The following is a 3,783-nucleotide window of genomic DNA, read 5'->3' as shown; positions in this document are numbered from 1 at the left end:
ATTACTTTCGTTTTCTCACTTAGTGCGTATTCAGTTGCATTCTCACCTTCTCTAAAATAATAATTTATATACATGGAATATGATAAAAACCTGGACCATTCATTAATTGATAACACAATACATTCATTAACAATGCGTAATTTTACAAACACATAAAATTTATAATCACTACTATATTTCAAATATACACAAAGATCAGTGGAATTATCAATGAAGTAAAAAGAACTTAAAAGTTGTTTTTTATCCATAATTATCTATTTACACAACTTATTCTTTTTACAATAGCCTATTTCTCTTAAAGCCATAAGGCACTGTATCATAACTTCCTTCAACTCTTTTGCGTTTTGTGTGTACCAGTTGATAGGTTTTCGTTTCCTCTTTGCTGATAATTTTGATGTCTTTTGTGCGAGCAATTTTGCAAGGGTTTGACACACTTACAGGAGGGGCATCATTCAGAACCATATTTCTAATTTGTTCGAAATTCACAATTTTCATTGTTTCACTATTTAGAGTAATTCCCCTCACCTTACAACAGGTCTTTGTTGTATCTCCGCTGAATACCTCGTACGCATAATTTTTGGTCCCGCCGCTACAAAATTCATTAATATATGCATTGGGACCTACATTATCTATTTCATTTTTTAACTCGCCGAAATAATCCCCAAGAGGTAATTTTATGTCTCCAGCTCTTACTATATAAATGAGACTATCCGTATCCATATATAACACATCTTTATCTAGCTTCTCTAAATAACTGTATAATTCTAAGCGACCATGCATAGTAGTATACGCAGCCAATATTACATTAGTATTTTTTAACGGAATAATTGCATCATCCAAAATCTTGTAATTTAATAATAATGCATCTTCATCAATTGGAATTACCTGTGTTACCTCAGTATTACTGTCGGTTAATTTATCATAAAATATGGCAGGTTCTCGAATAATTTGTGTGTGCGTCATATTATCATTCTGAGCAAATTTGCCCCATAAACAATTCAGTGCTAATTTGCAAATACTTTTTCGTGCTTTGTTTTTATTACCAATTTTCCCTTTGTCTAGTTGTACTCCTTCTCTTTCATAATAATCCTTAATATATTTATTTTTCTGTTCTTCACTTTTACACCATTTAGGCCAACCATGAGCTTCTGTTTTCAATTTCATGAACAAATTTATATAATTTGTAAATAAGCCACCTTCTTTTTTAACAGGATCATATTGGACTACTTTATATTCCCATACCTCATGCATTTCTAATATTTTATAACCTTTCTCTTGGGCTTCACGTACTTCGTCCACCACCCACGTCCCAGTGAGGGCCCTCTCCGCATCACTATGCTCACAGTCCTCTGTATTTAGAGTGTCCGCGCATCTACGACACAGAGGGAACAGAAGTTTATGATTGCTGCGATACGGTAGGACGGGGTGATACAAATCCCGGGGAGGAAGTACTGTACATTTTACGATACCCTTAAATTTATCTATTGCAGGACAATCGGCACCCACATAGATTTTTGGGTGCCCTATGGGATATTTTTTCACCTTGCAACAGTAGGGGTATAACGAAATGACGTCCACGTAGTGCACCTCCTCCCCGGGGGCAGTCTTATAGTAATATTTAACAGCGGAACATCGCCCCCCATATAGAGCATCTCTAGGTTTGATAGGATCTTTTCTACATAGGGGGTGATGTGCCACCAATTCTGCAATTTGCGGATTTTTACGTAGTTCATTCTTCCATTCACACCCCCACATTTCATGAACTACGTAGCCCAAGTTTTTTAAATGATTAACTTTTCTAATGGTGTTTTCATAGCGTATTTCAAGAGTGGTATGCGGATCATTATATATAGGTTTATCACGCCCTACTTTAAAACATTTAACACATCCATGATAGAAACAACCTTCATATTCCCATACATGGATCTGTTCATCTATACGTGCATAACCATCTACTTTTAAAACACCATTTAGAACCATTTCCTTTCCATTTGCTGCGTGCTTGATTGTAATACCTAGTCTTTCTTGTTCGTAAACCAACCATTGAATCGCTTCGATGGACTGTTGATCTGACCAACGATAACCATTATGAGGAATAATACCTATAGTCTGTTCTTTGAGAAACTTGCGTCGAAATACCAGATTACAAGCCGAGGCTATACTAATTGCTTCGACTAGTGGATTAACATCAGTTATTTGCTGGAATTCTACTACGAATTTAACACATGCCTTCCGTAGAAGGTTAACATCCATGCGACAATAACGAATTAATTCTTCTTTAAAATTAAATGTCTGATTTGAGGATTTTTCATACCATTCCATAAACTGTTTTTGTTCTTTTTCCTTCATATACTGAAAACCATAGAATTTAGGGTCGGGCATAGGCCCTTCATAACTTTGATTATCTTTCGTATTAAAATAGTGTGGGAAATAACCTTTTGTTTCTTCTATGTCAAATGCATCAGATAATTTTGATAGAGCCATCGGAAAGAAATTAATGCTATCAATAAATTTTAAATATTTACAATCAATACTCATTATTTTACACCCCTTCATTATGACGCTTGGAGTCCATCGTTTCGCTGATATCATTGCACGCAGGATAAAATGTGCATCATATCCTTTTGCATTATGTGCAATGCATATAACTTTATTAATATTGGATGGTTTACTGCATAAATACTCCAGAAAATCAGTAACACACTCTTCACCATAAAAAATGTTTTCCTTTCTGTTGCAAATAGTACATGAATTACCCTCGCTATTCTCAAGACAATGATAACATACTTGCTGTGTGATTACCAAATTAGGCACATGTTCACGGAATATTTCATCTTGCCTACACTCAATGTCATATAATATCATCATCCATTTTCCTACGTTTGAATATTTTCGTGATTGCATGTAACATAAATGACGGTGGGGCATCATATTATCACAGTTTATACAGAATGTTTCCCCACACTGGTGAGGATTTCTATTTTTCTTGATAACATACGCTTTAAGACATATTTTACATACTTTTAACTGTGAGCACAAACCTGATTTTATATGATACGCCATACATTCGTTACCGTAAAAACATCTGTTACAATTATTACAATTTAATACTTCATCTGTCTTCTTACATGGAGGATTTTTTTGACATTTTGGGCATAATGCCTTACAGTGCCCTATATGCTTTTCTTTCACATTATATCTCTTATGGCATGTTTCGCAAAAGTACACACAGCTAAATGCAGCACATAAATTGGTAATAACATTGTAATGATTATTTATCAGGAGTAAATTAATTTTCTTCTCACCACCGATGCCCTCGAAAAATGTTTTCTCCCCGTCAAATCGTCGTACACTGTAATTATATAATCAGTTAAATATGATTGAATTAGTTTTAATTCAGGTATGCCACCACCATGCATCAAATTAACGCCAGAACTCTTACACAATAATTTAGCTTCTAAAGTCATAAAGTTCTTTTTTTGATTATAATAGGGTTGAGACGCATTTTTATTCCCTTTGTTATCAATGAGCCCTTTAGCAACTACAAGGGCGTGAGCAAGGCAACTACTATCTTTATTTTTAATAACGACTATACCATTGCATTTTTTCATATATTCTTCATCAGAGGAAAAATTTTGACTTTTCCTCCCTTCGCCTATAGGTAAAGCCACATGATGAAAATCAATAACAAAACGATCTTGTTCCATAAATTTTGCATTTGACTGAATGACTCGATTCAGAGCCTCCCAGACGAAGTCTTCACCGACATTCGCTGCTTCTTGA

At 34.7% G+C, this 3,783-nt stretch overlaps 1 protein-coding gene across 1 annotated transcript; it reads right to left on the bottom strand.

Moving 5' to 3' along the window:
* Nucleotides 1–276: 276 nt before the first annotated feature.
* Nucleotides 277–2,484, bottom strand: LOC145694336 (uncharacterized). The gene has a single exon (XM_081770495.1). The coding sequence runs from the start codon at nucleotides 2,482–2,484 to the stop codon at nucleotides 277–279; it is 2,208 nt and encodes a 735-aa protein (XP_081626621.1).
* Between the last annotated feature and the right edge of the window lie 1,299 nt (nucleotides 2,485–3,783).

This window comes from Thermobia domestica, chromosome 1 (assembly GCF_964235325.1).
Source record: "Thermobia domestica chromosome 1, izTheDome1.hap1.1, whole genome shotgun sequence".
NCBI lineage: Eukaryota > Metazoa > Arthropoda > Insecta > Zygentoma > Lepismatidae > Thermobia > Thermobia domestica.
Note: the sequence above shows the minus strand (reverse complement) of the source record. Positions and strands in the feature narration are given on the sequence as shown.

What these genes read in the sequence shown, in the direction of transcription:
- LOC145694336 (XM_081770495.1), bottom strand. Translation starts at nt 2,484, where the DNA reads ATGGCTCTATCAAAATTATCTGATGCATTTGACATAGAAGAAACAAAA.